General features: G+C 49.3%; 1 protein-coding gene across 2 annotated transcripts in view; it reads left to right on the top strand.

Annotated features, from left to right (window-relative positions):
- The window catches only part of CRYL1 (crystallin, lambda 1), a 128,399-nt gene extending 113,444 nt beyond the window's left edge, over window positions 1-14,955 (top strand). For both annotated transcript variants that reach the window (XM_011976525.1, XM_011976524.1), the window contains exons 6-8: window positions 7,177-7,282; window positions 13,895-14,001; window positions 14,382-14,955. In XM_011976525.1, the coding sequence (XP_011831915.1) occupies window positions 7,177-7,282; window positions 13,895-14,001; window positions 14,382-14,495 (327 nt within the window). In that variant the 3' untranslated portion in view covers window positions 14,496-14,955. The remainder of the gene's footprint in view (window positions 1-7,176; window positions 7,283-13,894; window positions 14,002-14,381) is intronic.
- Window positions 14,956-16,428: the final 1,473 nt, after the last annotated feature.

Below are 16,428 nucleotides of genomic sequence, written 5' to 3' on the forward strand. Positions count from 1 at the left end.
ATCACGAGGTCAGGAGATCGAGACCATCCTGGCTAACACGGTGAAACCCTGTCTCTACTAAAAATACAAAAAATTATCCTGGCGTAGTGACTGGCGCCTGTAGTCCCAGCTACCCAGGAGGCTGAGGCAGGAGAATTGCTTGAACCTGGGAGGCGGAGCTTGCAGTGAGCTGAGATTGTGCCACTGCACTCCAGCCTGGGCGACAGAGGGAGACTCTGTCTCAAAAAAAATAAATAAATAAAAAGCTCTATTTTAAAGAAAAGTCAAAGGGAAAAAGACCACCTGTGTTTGCTCTGCCCTAATTCAAATTGCCGTCAGTTTCCTTTGTTCCTGTCTAGTCTCTATTATGAACATGCTGCTCAAGTTTTTATTCATTCTTAATGGCTTTATGGTATTTCATTTAGCTGGTCTTTTGTTTTTTTTCTTTTAAATCCAATCTTTCCCTTATTGGGGGATGTGTTAAGGTCAGGCCTCGGTGAACCTCTCTGCCCAGGTGGTCTCTCCTTCTGAAGTCTTTTCCGGAATAATTCTGGGAGTGGGCTTGCCCTGTGGGAGAGGAACATTTTTATGACTTGACAGGTGTAGCTGAGATGCCCCCAGAGGGGAGACCCGCCTCTCCTCCAGCAGCTGTGCACGTAGGCTTGTTCCCAGCAGCCTGGCCAGGGTGGTCCACCCGGTGTTTCTCATCTTCTTTCCCCGGAGCGCTGACTCCTGCGCGTCCTCTCGGAAGGCTCTTGACAGGACGGGTGTTTTATGGGCGTGATTCAGTGTCCTCTTGCATCAGTTCAGTGTGGTGGTGTTCAATCAACCCTTGCAGCGTTAGCAAAATTTGCTCAAGTCATTCCGCAGGAATGTCTGTGTCTTGCTTCCAAGAAAGCTTGTAAGTGCTGGCAACAGGCCGAGCAGCTCCCAAACCTGACCACAAGCCTCTGAGTAATTGTGGGGCAGCACTTAGCAGTCTTTTATTTTCGACTTATTAAAGTCCCATCTCGGCCTCACCTTCTCCCTGGAAGGTGGCGTGGGTGGGGACCGCTGGGTCACATCTTTTCCACCCTTGCCATGGAGCCAGTTTCCTGCTGCATGTGGGAGAAGCAACATGTGGTGAAGAGTATAGAAAATGAAAACATGTGGGTACAGTATGTGTAAGTGGAGGGAACAAACTCACCATTCTGGCTGGTTTCTCATGAGAGTCTCATGAATCATTGTGATAGTTCTCAACATAAACTTAATCTAGGCTGGGCACAGTGGCTCACACCTGTAATCCCAGCACTTTGGGAGGCTGAGACGGGTGGGTCACTTGAGGTCAGGAGTTTGAGACCAGCCTGACCAACATGGTGAAACTCCATTGCTACTAAAAATACAAAGTTTTATCCAGGTGTGGCTCACACCTGTAATCCCAGCACTTTGGGAGGCTGAGGCGGGTGGGTCACTTGAGGTCAGGAGTTCGAGACCAGCCTGACCAACATGGTGAAACTCCATCGCTACTAAAAATACAAAGTTATCCAGGTGTGGCTCACACCTGTAATCCCAGCACTTTGGGAGGCTGAGGCGGGTGGGTCACTTGAGGTCAGGAGTTTGAGACCAGCCTGACCAACATGGAGAAACCGTGTCTCTACTAAAGACGCAAAATTAGCTGGGCATGGTGGCGCATGCTTGTAATCCCAGATATTCGGAGGCTGAAGCAGGAGAATCACTTGAACCCGGGAGGCGGAGGTTGTAGTGAGCCAGGATCCCGCCATTGCACTCCAGCCTGGACAGCAAGAGCGAAATTCCATCTCAATAATAATAAGAAGAAGAATAGACTTAATCTCTAACTCTGTAACTCCCTGTAGCATTTGCAAGAGCTGGATGTTTCTCAGAGGGAGAGTCTAGTACCCCGGCTCATGCTCGAGTTCGTTCTATACAAGTGATTGTTCTTGTCTGGGTCAGTCCTTGAACATCTCTGGAGATGAACAAATCACAGAGATTTAACTTTGTTCCATCCTTTCTTTCACTAGAGACTGAGGTGGACATGCTGGTGTAATCCTTTCTTCTTGGTCGCTGCCCTGGGGTGATCTACACGAGCCCAGTGCTTGCTTCATGTCGCCCTCGTAGGGCTGAAGGTGGCAGAGTACTCTCCTTCTCACTCTTGCATGTCTTTATTGGACACTCACCTGAGATAAAACCTTTTGTGACTCCTGACTCTTTATTTTTCTCCTGTTCCTCAGTTAACAGTGGACTTGTGCCCAAACTCTGGCTGAGGAGTGCAAGGACTTGAATAGAACCTCATCCGAATTCCTGGGTAGCAAGTCTGTGTTCCTAGTGGTGATGGTAGTAGTAAAGTTATGGTAGTGTTTGCACAAGAAAAATGTGAAAATTCAGGACCAAGTTTGGGGAAAAAGTAGAGCAAAACAAAATAGATCAAAAGCTGGGAATTAGTAAAAAAGAAGTGGATGAGGAAGAATGATATGAAGAAAAATGAGAAAAGCAAGTGAAAATGAGGGCATGCAAAAAATACATGAGCCAGAAAATTAAATCTAGGAATGGGATGATTACAGAGAAGGAAAGATGATTCTGTGTCGCTGGTAATCAGTAGAGGAGATAGTCACGGAGGATTTACCCATCAAATATCATGTGCCTCCAGCACGCAAGTTTCTCTCCTGCCTTCCTCCTCTGGGACTGTCTGAAGGACCAGAGTATGTACCACCACATCTGTTAGCCCTTTGCTATTGTTATGTTGTTAATTGTTAGATGTGTGTTGCTTCCTCCTCTCACAACCCCACAAAGAAACAAAAGTGCTTGATCCAAGATCCCCGAGGGTATCTGTCCCCTGAGAGGGTCAGCTTGGCCAGGCTACAGCATCCAGTCACTCAGTCAAACTCAGTTTAGATGTTGCTGGGAAGGTATTTGGTAGATAGTTGACTTTAAGTAAATGAAATTATTCTCCATAGTCTGGGTGGGCTAAATTCAGTTCATTGAAAGGCCTTGCAAGCAGAACTGAGATCTCCCTAAGGAAGGAGAAATTCCACCTGCAGACTGTAGGCAGTTCCTGCCTGGAATTGCCGGCCTGCCTTCCTGAAGTCCTGTCCATGGCTTTCTGACTTGCCAGGCCCACAGTCACATGAGCCAATTCCTTGAAATAAAACTCTTGATGTATGTGTGTATGTGTGTGAATCTTATGGCTCTGTCTGGTAGAACCCTGAGTGATACATCCCTAAACCTTTCATTCTACTTAATATTTGTGTCACAGCAGTTGGGTATGTTAGTAACTATCTTGCATTTTCTCCTTCACGGATGACAGTCTTGTGGCTCCTTTCAGCCTGGGCATTTTCTCCCACCACATCAGGTGCAAAGTATACATACCCAACTGCTGTGCCACTTGTATATAAGCAAATGATTATTTGTCATTGTTATGATAATATTAGGTCACAGATGTCACAAGGCTTTGGGTGGAATTGAGCTCAGTGGCAAAATTAAGCAACCTGAGCTTCAGAACATCCCATATGGGAAAGCTTTAGTTCAGCACCAAGTGCAGCAGGGAAAACTCAAATGTTTGCCTTGGGGACATGAAATCCTCGTTGTGGAGCTTCTCAACTGAATGCCTTGTGGTCCTTTTCTTTCTCTGTATTTAGCTTCTTGGTAAAAACTCAAGCTTTAAGAAACTATTTCACAAATTCAAACGGGCCAGAAAGGAGGAGTGAGAAAGGGAAAGTATCAAAACGTTTTTCCCTTTTCTAACTTGTTCTACTGGTGAATAGTGACTGATGGGAGACCGACAGCCCTCCTCTAGATGAAATCAGGCAGAGCTGAGAACACGGGAGTTGGAGGGAATGTGGCTCCTCCCACGTCATGGGGCAGCATGGAGGACCCTTCTCAGGCATTAGTCGGGAGCTGTTAGCTCAGATGATACAAACCAAAAGGAACTGCTCTTGGGGGACACACGTTTCTTCTATTTTGCAATCCTAAAAGTGATTTTTAAAAAATCGGCTCTAAAAATACTCAATACGATTCTAAAAGAGCCAAGTCAAATAACATGGCAAGTACAGGGTGGCTTCCGTATTTGCATACTTCCCAGGTTGAATACTAAAATGAACACTTGGGGCTGTTTGGAATGTTGGCCTGGAAACCAAGGGTGAGGGACAGTCTGCAGGCCGCCTGGCTGCCTTTCACAGCATTCCAGAGCCCACGGGGGTGCGAGGGGCCACAGCCCAGGCCTTCCAGCAGCCTGGAGAGAGGGCAGGGAGCCACCCTTCCTGCCGCCAGACCTCCTGCCAGGGAGAGCAGGCGGCAGTGCCTGTGTTCCACACAGGATTCTTGACGGTTCCGGGCGTTTCTGTGGGCCCTCTGTAGCTCCCCCCCCTACCCCCACGATGCGCCTGACCCCTTACAGCTTTGCTGTTGGGAGGAAAGGAGGCGACCCTCCTCACCTTCGCAGTGAGCTGCACGGACTGATTCGCTTTCCTTAGCAGCCACAGTGAACATGGGGTAGGGTGATTTAGAACTCGCAGGAAACCCGTGAGATCCCATTTCACCCCACCAGATTAGCCATACTTTGCAAGGGTGTGGACCCCAAGCGTGGCGAGGCTGAGGCGCGACGGGACCTGTTCCACACCGTGCTGAGGCCGGGCCGCAGCGAGGGGGAGACCCGCACGCTCTGGGCCCTGTGCGCGTGTCCCTGGCTGCCCTGCGCACAGGAGCCCCAGACTAGCCACAGGCCACGGCCGCAGGGTGGGAGAGTAAACGCAGGTCCCCGCATGAAGGAGATGGACACATGACGCAGGCTAATCTGAGAAACAGGATGGTGAGAGACAAGTCACGCAAGGACGCGCGCTCAGTGATTCCGTTTACAGGAAGACGAGAAACGGACCAGCGGCAAACGCTGCGGTTGAGGAATGTGGACATGGGCGGCCGGTCTAAAGCGGGAAAGCCGCTACCGCAGAGGGCAGGTGCAGGCCAGAAGCGGGCGGAGTCTGCGGCGGTCGAGGCCAGGGGGTTTGCTTTGTAACTCTGGAAACGTGGACTGTGGCTTGTTCAGTCTCGATGCGTGTGTGTCCCATGTGCGCACACAAAGCGAAACGCAAAGTGGCTGTCCAAAAGGTTGCTGCGGGTCCCAGTGAGTGGCCCTGGCCCTCGCGGGTGGCGTGGCTCTGGTGGTCGTGGCTCCCGGGCCGGGCCCCTGCTCCCGCCTCGCCAGCGCGCTCTCTGCAGACGCAGGTGTCTAGACCCGCACACGGACCCGAGGCACCGCGGTGTCGCCCGCTGAGCCGGTTAAGGGGCAAGGCGGGGGTTTTGAACCCCTTTTCTCGCCTCTTGGGGGACCCTTGGGGCTGCCCTGGAGGCCCAGGCACCTGGAAGCCAGGCCCAGGCGCCCCAGGCTCGCGGTAGGGCAGAGGGCGCCTCCCTGCAGGCCGCTGTGCCGGTCCCCGCAGAGCCCTCGGCCGAGCAGGCCCCCAGCTCCGAGACGGCCTCTGGGCAAAGACAGGCTCTGCCCGCACCCCGGGGAGGGAGACGCGCTGTGGACCAGCGGCCCGGGCCGTGGCTGGGGCCGGGTGCGCGCGTGGGGAGGTGCCCCGGGGTAGGGAGACCGGGCCCAGCCGAGGGCAGGCGGGGCCGCCCGGGCCGCGATGGGAAGGGCGGGCCGCACCGTCCACGGAGCCAGCGCCGCTGCCTCTGCCCCACCGAGCTGCGGGAAAACACAGCGCCCAGACGTATCCGATGAGACCCGGGGCGGCGGATTCCGCGGAGTGCTGCCCGTCTGGGCCGTGGAGGGGAAAAGGTGGCAGCTTCCCTCCGCCCGCCCTCCTGGCAGTGGAAATGCCCAAGGGGGAGGCATCCTCCGACGGGAGGGGCCGCAGATCATTATCTGCGCTTCCCTGCCTCCGTCCCAAAGCCACGTGAGGCCAAGGAACACAGGTGGCTGATCAGACGTCCAACCTCAACACATAACAACTTGCCTCTTGCTTTGAAATTTACATTGCAGAAGATTCTAGGGCCCCACCTTAGCAAACAAACCCATGGTTCTAAGCTGCATTTCATCAAAGAATATCACTTTTTACGAACTCATTAGAAGTTGAACCAGGCGGGACTTGCAGGCGGGTGAAGCCTGGAGAGCACCTTCCCACGTCTTTTGGTGGCTCTAATCTTACTCCCCCCGGGTCCTAGGCAGAAATCTAGAAAATCCTTCCTGCCCTTTTTCTAGGATGCCCCCTCCTCACGCTCCCCTTGTCCTCAGCCTCTCCCACTCCCTGCAGCTGCAGGCTGTCGGTTGGTTTAGGGTGAGATGAGGAGGCAGGGAGGTCAGGAGGAATTGCTTTCAAACCCTAGTGGATTGCAGGGACGGAAAAGGCGAATTTGTGTTCGACCATTTCACACACCAAAAAAACCATATATATATATATGACTTTTTTTTTAGACCGAGTCTTGCTCTGACACCCAAGCTGGAGTGCACTGGTGCAATCTCAGCTCATTGCAACCTCCGCCTCCTGGGTTCAAGCGATTCTTGTGCCTCAGCCTCCTGAGTAGCTGGGACTAGAGGCATGCACCACCATGCCCAGCTAATTTTTTATATTTTTAGTAGAGACAGGGTTTCACCATGTTGGCCAGGCTGGTCTCAAACTCCTGATCTCAGGTGATCTCCACACCTCGGCCTCGGAAAGTGCTGGGATTACAGGCATGAGCCACCACGTCAAGCCATTTATAACATACAATAATATTATAGTTTTGTCCTGCAAAATTCAATCAAAATACTATCATAGGTTGAGCATCCCTAATCTGAAAATCCAAAATCCAAAATGCTCCAAAATCCAAAACTTTTTGAGCACTGACATGAGATAGCGATACCTTTGCTTTTCTGATGGTTTTGTGTACACAAACTATTTCATGCACAAAATTATTGAAAATATTGTGTAAAATTACCTTCAGGCTAGGTGTGTATGAAACATAAATAGATTTTTTGTTTATTCCCAGGTCCCTTCCCCAAAATATCTCATTATGCATATGCTAATATTCCCAAATCTGAAAAATATCAGCCATCCAAAACACTTCTGGTCATAAGCATATTAGATAAATGGTACTCAGCCTGTATAGTGCTTTGGAGAAGATTTTGGGATCCTGCTCTAAAGAAGTTAGGATGGAAGTGGTGGTCATGAAATTGTCTTTTTACAGAACTCATCTATGCCGCCCATTTTCTCCATATAGGAAGGAATCGTGTCTCCTAGCGACCTGGACCTTGTCATGTCAGAAGGACTGGGCATGCGGTATGCGTTCATTGGACCCCTGGAAACCATGCATCTCAATGCAGAAGGTATGTGTCTGGGGCCAGGTTAGGAATTCCATTCTATTTAGTGTTGTCATGGGTTTTGTAAACCATCACATTTTGCCTTTTCTTACAACTGAATAGAGACAGTAGGCTATATAGGAGATGATGGCCAGCCCTGGTGTTTCACAGACAAGGCAGGGATGCGAAACGCTGTGTACTGAGATGTCAGTCCATGAGGAGTGCGTGCACCGCAGGGCTCCGTGTGGTGCTGCGTTCTGCTCAGGTGAGAGCTCGAAAAGAAGAGAGGTGGGTGATGTCACGGAAACTCCGCTGCGTGTCACCCAACCTGGCAGAAGGGAAAGTGGTAGTTTACTGAGGAAGATGATGACATTATTTCCAGAGGCAAGAAGAAAAGACAGGAGGCTGACTTAACCCTTAACCCGCAGGGACCTCTGCTGGATGTATCTTCTGCCCAAATATGAGCAAGGTTTTCTTCTAGAAGGCTAGGGAGCCCACAGTGAAGGCTTCCACAGGCTGGGAGCTGGGGAGGGGCCTGTGGGTGGGGCAGACCAGACACTGGCCAGATGCCGCCTCCAGAAGGCTTGGGGGGAATTAGGTCTGAGCCCATTATCTGTGATCTGGTAACTCTAAAGGAAAGATGACTTGAGAAGGACAAGAAGCTTCTGAGAGTGAAACTCTGTCAACCAGATTTTAATTGATCCAAAAAGAAGATGTCATTTGATAACCAATAAAACTTATAGCAAATTAGAATGAAGTATTTTTTAAAAACTATGTATAAAATCTGGAGAGAGATGTAACCTAGATGTTATTATTGCCAGCTATCTCTTGGTACTGAGATTGTAAGTAACTTTTAGTATCTTTTTGCTTGTCTGTGTTATACATTTCTACAGCTACTATAGATTAATAATAATATTACTAACTTGGAAAACGTATAGAAAGAGAAAAGAACTATTGTTTGCAGCTCCATGGTCTGCATTTAACAAAGGATACTGAGAAGCTGGGGCTTATCTAGAAAAAAGTGACCAGATCTCTTGTATGTCTCTCGGTCTGTATCTTTTGTGGGGTGGAAGTGGGGTGAAAGACTGGAAATGGCAAGCAGACAAGACAGGTTTGGGCTCAGTACATGGCAGGAAGAACTTTCTAGTAACAGGAGCTGATGTCCAGGAAAGGTCCATGCTTTAAGTGGGTAACTGAGCAGGGGACTTGGTTGCCTGCCTGTGGGAGATTTAGAAGTTGAGAGGACGCTCCCTCCATGAGAGGGGAGGTTAAGAGGTTGTGACCTCTCTCCGTCTGTTTGACTTCAGTTCTATAATTTCAGTATTACATTTTGGTAATAGTTCAGTCAGTTTTCACAGTAGTTAATGAAATGTGCTGTACGATGAATAATTCAAGGCAGCTTTACTAGACCTGTTCCTGCACATAGCAGGTGCACAGATGATTTCTGAAGTGGATGGGCCATGTGTCCTCTGCTTCAGTCCTGATCAGAATCAAGCTAAGAGGAGCTAAGAGGAGTGGAGGGAAGAGGGGAATCTGCTCCAGCACTTGTGTGTTAGTTTTATGGGAAGATAACCACTGAAGAGAGGAAGATAATGTAGAGAAAGACGGCCTCATGCAATGAAACAAGAGTCTTGTTGTATTATTAACACAAAGTCTTAGATCATTTCAAACGGTGTTTTCAACCAGAACCTCAAAACTTGTGAGCATATTTAAGCATTGGAAAGGTATTTAGATTTGTATATATATTTAAGCATTTGAAATGTATAGAAATTTATACATTTGAAATGTATATAGATGCTGCCTGATAACCACGGTGTTTTTCTTTCTTCTTTTTTCTTCTTGAGAAAAATAAGATAATTGAGGTGTCATAATAAATAGATAGGGACAGAACTGAGAACAGCTTTGACTTTCAAACAAATAGAAACAGAAGCCAATGAAACCAGAAACTCAAGAATCAGAGTGGCAGACAGGAAGGAGGCCCATAACAATTTTTCAAACAAAGCAGATATGATAAGAAAACCTAATTGGCTTCATATGATAATGGTGGACGGATGTAGTTTTCAACTTCAGAGCATTCCAAAGACCAGAGTTGGAGAGTTATAAGATCTGGCTGGGAACCCATGGAAAGGTTCATCATTCTTCCCTGTGTCACCCAGAATATATCAAGATTGGAGTTGGGAGAATTTTTCTTCTCTTCTGATACTGTTTTCATAAAGCCAGCATCTCAGGTTAAGGATAGTTATTAGCCTGTAAAGCTACCATTTATCTGGAACTAGTGCAAATATTTTAGGATTTATTTTTAATCTAATGAAATAGTGTCTGAGAAACAGGAGGCCAGCGCGCCATTGCCTTTTGGCTCCTTTTACAAACAACACCCTTGAAGGACGTGCCCTCAGAATGGTGGTTGTGGCCTGTGGAGCCAGTGGGCCGACTCCTTACCCTGGCTTTCCAGCCTACTGGCTGTATAACCTTGGGCAAGTGACTTAAGTTCACTGCGTCTCAGTTTCCCCATCTGTGAAATGGGGAGAACAGTAACTGCTTCCTCAGGGTGGTGTGAGAATCGAACCAGATGGAAGCTCTTAGCTGGATTGCTGGCACCTATTAAGTCCTTAATAAATGTTGTATTCAAACAGAGTTTTGTCTTGTTTGTTTCATGTACTACTTTTCTAGTTTTTTTTGTTGTTGTTTTATTTTTAGTTTTTAAAATTCTTCCAAAAAGATTCACAAGTGCAGAGAGAGGAATAAATACAGATTAGGATTTTTGCTGTGGCGTGGAGAAGCCTCTAGAGCCAGGTACCTAGAGTTTCCCAGCCGGGTTTATTTCTTTGCTAAGCTTTAGACTCACAGGTCAGTAGAGAGACGAACTGCTCTGTCTTGTCCCTGGGGCTGTTTGGGTTCCTCCTGCGTTTTGTTCCACTTGAAATGAGGACATCTCAGAATCTGGCAGCGTGGAAATCACCTCCAGGGGAAGTGGATGTTTATTTACCATTTTGCCTCACAGATTTCCTCTCCTGTGTAGACACTTGCCTTTGTTAAAACTGAGATGCCTGGTGGCTAGTGGGTTTGGTTGATTGACGGGAAGTGATTATTTGCCAGCCAGTGGAAGAAGGTGAGCCGATGGGCGGGGACTTGGTGAGGTAAGGTGAGGGGCCCAGGTCGGTTCTGCCTCCCCTACCCTGGGCAAGTCCTCACTCAGGTGGGAATTTGATCCTGAGAGGAGGAATGAGATAATGTCGCTCTGTGCTTTGAGGCATTTTTGATCTTCCTTAATGAGTTCTGTGAAACCCTGTCTCCAAAAAGCAGGTGATTCACATAGGTACGGGTTCACAGCTGTGTGAAGGAACGCCGGACTTCCCCGGTATGGGTGGCAATCAGGGCTCTCCAAGGAGCTGATGTCTGGAATCCCTCCTAGTGGCTGTGGCCTCGGGCTGGGGTCAAGGCCTCCTCTGGTGCCTGCTCCATACATGGGAACAGAAAGGATTCCTGCCTGTGCAGCTGGGCACTCACTCAAACCCGCTGTTCCTCAGAGGCCCACAGCCCAAGGCTCCCAAGTTAGAAAGCAGCAAGTTAAGCTACATCCAATCTCACGAGAATCAATTCTTTTTTCTACCTTTTTTCTTTTTCTGCATAAGCATCTCTTAAGAAATTAGGTTCAGAATCTTCTAAAAAGCCAAGCTGTACAAGGATTTTGGAAGAATTAGAACTCAGAAGGACAGAGGGCATGGAAGCATAGAAGAAAAAATACAGGGGAGGCTGGATTCGATAGAAATCGTGGGGAAGGGCAGACCAGGGGGACCAAAAGTGACGTGGGCTGTGTTGTGCTTTTCCTATTTCCAAAGAAATTGGCATTTTAGAGTAATTTACACCCAATTCCCCTCTTATGGTGTAGAGAAACCAAAATACTTGTTGAAAATAAATTATACCTCCCTAAAATGGAAGGGGGGGAGTTGCAAAGAACAATCACAGTCATAAGTTTACTGGAACATGGTTGTAAATAATCAGGCAGATGCAGGTCGTGAGTCTAAGTCACGGCGAACTCCTGCCCTTGGAGCACCCGGAGGCTGCACCCATCTCATGGTGGGCACGTGCTGTGGGAGCCTGAACTTTGTCACAGACAGTGAGGGCTCTTCGTCCCAACAGCATGTTACAAAAAGTTTTTATATCACTAAGACTGACATTTCAAAGGGTTTCCTGAATAAAAATGGGGAAAAGTATGAATTGCACTATCATGAATTCCAGCTTTATTCCAGAATAAAGCATTAGAATAAAATGCTTTATTCTGTTTTGTAGAAATAGATGTCCCTTTAAAACTTTACAAAAGCAGAAAGGAAAGAAAGTTCTAGAAAGCTCCTGGGAGATTCAAATGGTTTCACAGGACAGGGGGAGATAAACACTTGCTCAGAGAATGTTCCAGAGGGCAAGTGCTGCGTGAACTGAACCCCTGGCCTGTTGCTGCTCTGGTAGGAGAGGGAGATGGAACCGGCTGCTGAGGGGTCTTGTGAGGGCACCTGCCTGCCTGCAAGGTGGGGATATGCAGCCACAGCCACTCTTCCCATTTTCTTCTAATTTAGTATATTTTCAACTTGATTCTTGTGTCTCTGCCCCCACCCCAAAAGGAAACAATAAACTGTATTTGTGTCTAGATTTATCTCCTTTCGTTTTAATACATAAACAACTAGCAAAAGTGAAGTAAATAATTTCCCAAATGAAATAGATGTGTAGGTTGTTTTCTGTTCTCCAGAAACGCTAGGCCACCTCCAGTACCTGTGCAGCGCTGGAACGCTCAAGAGCCTTCCAGAATTCTGCACTGCCAAATCAGCACAGGTTAAATGAGATGAAACCCCTTCTTTTACAAACAGAGCACCCATCCGTTACTTTCAGGTGCGCGTGTCAGAAAAGTTGGTGTGTTTGAGTCGTTCACCATTCAGAACCATTTTGGGGGAAATTTTAGCACACAGAGAGAAGAACTATTTGAAGCAAATAAATTGCAACCCAGTGATTTTAGGCTTTCACATCAGCACAGGTCAATCAAAACTAAACCCCAAAGCTGATGTTTGCTTGTTTATTTTTTGCTTTTTGAGCGTATCTAGTACTGATGGTTCGTATTTTAAGTTGATCATCCACAGTTTTTGTGCGGAGTGGGAAGCTGAGCTGGGGCAGGCTCTGCACGTTCTGCGGCTTCCTTTGTCCCCGTGTTATCGTTGTAGGCGGACTGGCCAGTTGCTGAGCCTTTAAGGGTTTGAAAGATGTGGGAAACGGGTCAGGGTGGCGGCAGTAGCCCAGGCTGTGTCCTCCATGGCGCCCAGAACCAGAAACGCCGCCTCCTCCCTTTCCAGGATCCCAGCCCGGGCTTCTGACTTGACTTGCTAAGCACAGGCCGGCACCGGCGCATTCGCCTCCCGGCAGCAGGGAGGGGAGGAATGTGAGGGAGAGTGAGTCTGCGGGGCCGGCGGGTCGGGGCAGGCTGGTGCCGGGTGGGGGCCGTGACTGGCCTGCGCTTTCCCCTGGGCGCACCCCATTCTTGCGCAGTCAGCCTAACCCGTGCGGCTCCCTCCCTCTCCCTCCAGGATAAGTCTCTTCACCAAAGTCCCAGGGCCCTCTCCTTAGAATCTGAGAAATCATGGCTCCCCAAGGCTGGGGAGCAGCGGGAGCGTGGGGAGCGTGCATGGGGGCTTGTGCAGCCGAGCGCTTGGCTCCATCCACCCAAACCAGCAGGGCACAAGCCAACATGAGCTCTCCAGCCAGTGCTTCAAGTACTTGCAGCCTTGGCCGTACCCAGTACAGTGGGGTCTCACCCTGTCACCCAGGTTGGAGTGCGGAGATGCTATCTCGGCTCACCGCAGCTCAGTGCTAACAGATCTGTGGCCTAACAGTGAGATAAGTGATGGGTTTACCTGAGATCTGACATCTTTAATTCTTGGAAAATGCGTTTAAGCGTTGTACACAAATAACCCCGTACATGGCTGGAGGAAACACTTTTGGTGACATTAGGACTTACTGGGGTAGCCAACAAATCCGTGTGTGAACGCAGGCCAACCGGAGTGTCTCATGAGATCGTGAGATGCACCAGCAGAGGTGGCATGCGAGGTCTGAGGGACCTGGCACTTTTTTTTTTTTTTTTTTGAGATGGAGTCTCACTCTGTTGCCCAGGCTGGAGTACAGTGGCGTGATCTCAGCCCACTGCAACCTCTGCTTCCCAGGTTCAAGCAATTCTCCTGCCTCAGCCTCCCAAGTAGCTGAGATTACAGGCACCAGCCATGCCACCTGGCTGATTTTTTGGTGTGTTTAGTAGAGACAGGGTTTTACCATGTTGGCTAGGCTGGTCTTGAACTCCCAGCCTCAGGTGATCTACCCGCCTTGGCCTCCCAAAGTGCTAGGATTACAGGCATGAGCTACCATGCCCAGCCAGGCCCAGCACTTTTTGACATTCGAACACCCAGGAGCCAGTGTGGGCAGTGGGTAATGGGGAGGGTTGCTTCTCCAGTGCCAGCAGGCCCATACACATTCCCCAGCTCTGTCTTGTCTTCACAGGAAGGGAGGAATATAGCTTATCTGACCCCAGGGTAAAACTCTCTGAATGCATTTCTGAGTTTAACTAAGAATGTTTTTTCTGAGATTCTTGTCTTCATGCAATTCCAGGTATGTTAAGCTACTGCGACAGATACAGCGAAGGCATGAAACATGTCCTAAAGACTTTTGGACCCATTCCAGAGTTTTCCAGGGCCACCGCTGAGAAGGTTAACCAGGTGCGTAGACTCACTGTGGAGAAGCATGTCGGCCACCTGGAGCACTTGCCGCCCCTCACCTCTGTGGTGGGTGGGCGTGCATCTGCAGCCGGAATCTTGGCCCTTGATCTCAGTGTTTCCTCATTCATAACTTTGTTCATGCTTCCATCATGTCACCAGGACACCTTAAGGACAGGGTGACCAGTAAACTGGTAGCTCCCTGTGACTTCTCTCTGAGGGACTGAGGTCTTTCAAGATTTGGAGAGCTGCCGTTCATTGAGGGTTTACTGCTTTTGCTTTGAAAGCAGTTTCTGCACAGTTTGCATAAACAAGAGCGATAATTACACTCCTGGTAAATTATTTCCTCTTTATTGTCCTTTTTTTCCTTCTCCTTCTCGCAGGACATGTGCATGAAGGTCCCTGATGACCCAGAGCACTTAGCTGCCAGGAGGCAGTGGAGGGACGAGTGCCTCATGAGACTTGCCAAGTTGAAGAGTCAGGTGCAGCCCCAGTGAATTTCTTGTAATGCAGCTGCCACTCCTCTCATTGGAGGCCCTGTTTGGGAACACTGGGAGCTCATCATCAGCCCTCTATGACACAGGGAGCAGCCCACGGAGATCCTAAGCTGGCTGTCTTGTGTGCAGCCCGAGTGCGGTGGTGCAGGCCGGTGGTCTGCCCGTCGCTTTGGGTCATAGCCCTGGGCCTGGCGGCACAGCAGCACTTGCGTTCTCGGGGCTGTCGATTTCCTGCCACCTGGGCAGATAACCTGGAGATTTTCACTTTTTCTTTTCAGCTTGATTACGTATGACTATATTTTACAGCCAGTGATTGTAGTTTCATGTTAGTATGTGGCAAAATATTTTTGTAATTATTTTCTAATCCCTTTCTGAGTACTCTGCGGCCCTGCCTTTATGAGGCACCTCCCTTCGTTTTGCTAACGCTTATTCTGAATAAACGTTTTTGATTCCTTACAGATGTCTTTTTCCTTCTCACTTTTTTTCTGAGAAACACAGCATTTGATCCTGTGACCGGCGTATTTTAGGGTGACCACGACGAATAAGTCATAAGCAGATACTTTTTTCCAGGCCCTTTGTCCGTCACTCAGCAGACAGCATTTGATTCTGTGACCGGCGTATTTTAGGGTGACCACGACGAGTAAGTCATAAGCAGATACTTTTTCCCAGGCCCTTCGTCCATCACTCAGCAGACATCCAGCAATGTGTGCTTTTCCCGGAGTAGCTTCCAGTGTCCTGAGGCTGTATGATCAGATGATGTTTTTGAAACACCACTGACTGCCCAACCCTTAGACACCCCATGTCTCTAGCAAATTAAAGGCACCAAAGTTCTACACTAAAGTACCTGTTTGATCCAACATTCCATTATTGTCTTTGATGTGGTCTTTTCCTAGATCTAGTCCCAGTACATGCCCCACCACCCGCAAGGCCATGCACACCACAGTGGCCAGATGCCACCACTGGGCTCCCTTGACACTTCCCAGCCTTGCAGCTTCTGGTGCCCAGCTTCGTCCAGCAGGGAGATACCTTTTCTTGGGGCCAGGGCTGTGGAGGTGTTGGAAGCAGTGCCCCGGTCAGGAGCCGTGTAGAAGTGGTCATCTTGGCTAACCTGTGCTCACAGGCTCCTGCCTCGCACTTGCTTATTCTCACAGCATGCGCTGAGCGACTCTGATGTGCCAGGCATCCCACAGGTGGCCCCTGCCCTTCAGAAGGTCACTATAAGAGAACACAAATTAAGAATAAAACAGGACTGGTGCTCCAGAGGAATCCAACACAGGAGAGCCTGGCCAGCTGCTGCCCCGTGTGCCCTGGAAGGCCTTGAGGAGGTGGCCCATGAGGGGGCTCAGGTAACAGGTGGAGTCAGCCAGCCCTTCCGGGAGGAGAGCATGGGGAAGGGCTGGAGTGCTCTGGAAATGAGGAGCTGCCCACCCTGACCAAAAAGGAGCCGTGGAGGGGATGCTGAGTGGGGCCAGGTGGGGAAGAATCCAGGGACTGTGCCAATAGCTGGGCCTTCACCTAGAACCAAGCATTCTGCAGGCAGGGAGTGCCCCATCAGGTCAGGCTCTCGGAAAGCTCATCCCACAGCAGAAGGGACCAGCCTGGAGGCAGAGAGTGTTGGGGTCCACGTGAGAGCGGGTCGGGCAGCGAATGCAGAAACCATCCCGGGTGGAACCCACAGTCCCCGCAGGACCCGAGAGAGGCGGGAGGTTGGAGCTGATGTCACCCACGAGATAAGGAGATTAGGGGAGAGGCAGGAAATATGAGTGCCCCGATATGCAAACTTCACTGAAAAGGTGATGTGGCCAGACATGAAGGAGGCTTTAGCAGGAAAAGGATCCTTCTCATCTGATTAAGTTTCAGAAATTCCTTAACTGGTGACTAAATCCCTCACCCCTCACACCCTGTGACCTACTGACAGAGTTCCTTTCCGTCA

The sequence above is a fragment of the Mandrillus leucophaeus genome, unplaced genomic scaffold, assembly GCF_000951045.1.
Source record: "Mandrillus leucophaeus isolate KB7577 unplaced genomic scaffold, Mleu.le_1.0 Scaffold168, whole genome shotgun sequence".
Classification (NCBI taxonomy): Eukaryota; Metazoa; Chordata; class Mammalia; order Primates; family Cercopithecidae; genus Mandrillus; species Mandrillus leucophaeus.